The sequence below is a fragment of the Anneissia japonica genome, unplaced genomic scaffold, assembly GCF_011630105.1.
Source record: "Anneissia japonica isolate Jap-2015-1 unplaced genomic scaffold, ASM1163010v1 scaffold277938_len1119_cov243_single, whole genome shotgun sequence".
NCBI classification, from domain to species: Eukaryota; Metazoa; Echinodermata; class Crinoidea; order Comatulida; family Comatulidae; genus Anneissia; species Anneissia japonica.
Window position 1 is genome coordinate 1 of NW_022731081.1, and position 1,119 is coordinate 1,119.

The 1,119-nt window shown below is 37.1% G+C and overlaps 1 protein-coding gene across 1 annotated transcript; it reads right to left on the bottom strand.

Moving 5' to 3' along the window:
• Positions 1-14: 14 nt before the first annotated feature.
• Positions 15-1,113, bottom strand: LOC117115201 (tyrosine-protein kinase CSK-like). Its single transcript, XM_033258899.1, has 3 exons — positions 1,029-1,113; positions 787-927; positions 15-492 (listed from the first exon to the last, which is right to left on the bottom strand). The coding sequence occupies exons 1-3, from the start codon at positions 1,109-1,111 to the stop codon at positions 303-305; spliced, it is 414 nt and encodes a 137-aa protein (XP_033114790.1). The 5' UTR covers positions 1,112-1,113; the 3' UTR covers positions 15-302.
• Between the last annotated feature and the right edge of the window lie 6 nt (positions 1,114-1,119).

Consider the following 1,119-nt stretch of genomic DNA (forward strand, 5'->3'; position numbering starts at 1 on the left):
TGATTCAACGCGTACAATCGGATTGGGAAACTGCGGAAACAAGTTCAGCCGCAGTACACTTCCTACCCTTGTCAGTTTATTCACCTGGAGGCAATCTCTCTACTCTTTTCGAATAGGAATACGAGAGAGAAACGGCATGGCCCATCCAAAGTACGACGTATTATGAGCAATGTGTCTTTACACAAGCAAGTACGGTACTGGGTTAATCATTATATATCATCAACATACAGCTAAGTAACTTAAGGAAACACGAATTGTCGGACTGTTATAAAATGAACCAGATTCTATACATTATGACACAGCTATACTACTCCCCTATTAGGCCTACATTTGAATAATAGGGGCTTATGTGAATAATTTACGTTGCCAGATTCACCAGGTTCCTTAGAACTGCCGTGTAGGCCTACATGTCTTTTAAGCTCATCAAACAATTCATTGAAAGTCGGTCTTCGTGAAGGGTCCATATCCCAGCATCTCAACATTATCTGATACCTGAAAATGAGATTAAGAAACGTAAAGCCTAAAAAACCATGTTCAGTCATTGAGGTTCAATGAATTGTAAAATGAGCAATATTCAATGATTTCAGAAATCACTCCTTTATTCTACTATCATGATAGTCATATATAACCCTCGCATATTCCATTCTACATCATCTGTCATCTGTCATCTGTCCTAAATATATGAATATAGTGATAGTAAAATAATGGGGTGCAGAAATTATGTCGCATTCATTTACAGGTAAGATTTTACACAAAACTTCTGTTCTGGAATTTTTTATAACTTACATGTATTGAGGACAATCAGGTGGTCGTTCCATACGTTTTCCTAATTTTAGAAAGTTTACGAGATCTTCTGACGGCAGTGTGTGATACGGAGGTGGGTCACAATATTTAAAGATCTCAGACAATACGACTCCAAATGACCATCTATAGAAAAGTTTGTTAATTTCAACTGTTTGTTAAAACGAATATATGGTTCTGTACCTTGTGTATACTAACAGTATATTTGTATTACTTCGGTTACTTACACGTCACTTTTTGATGACATCTTTCGTTCGGTAAAGGTTTCAATAGCTTGCCATCTCCAGGGAAGGGCCTCATCTGTTTTCATTCTACGAT

What these genes read in the sequence shown, in the direction of transcription:
- LOC117115201 (XM_033258899.1), bottom strand. Translation starts at nt 1,111, where the DNA reads ATGAAAACAGATGAGGCCCTTCCCTGGAGATGGCAAGCTATTGAAACC. An exon ending in ATGTCATCAAAAAGTGACGT is followed by an intron (nt 928 to 1,028) that starts GTAAGTAACCGA and finishes ACTTTTCTATAG; the next exon opens with ATGGTCATTTGGAGTCGTAT. An exon ending in CCTGATTGTCCTCAATACAT is followed by an intron (nt 493 to 786) that starts GTAAGTTATAAA and finishes TCTCATTTTCAG; the next exon opens with GTATCAGATAATGTTGAGAT.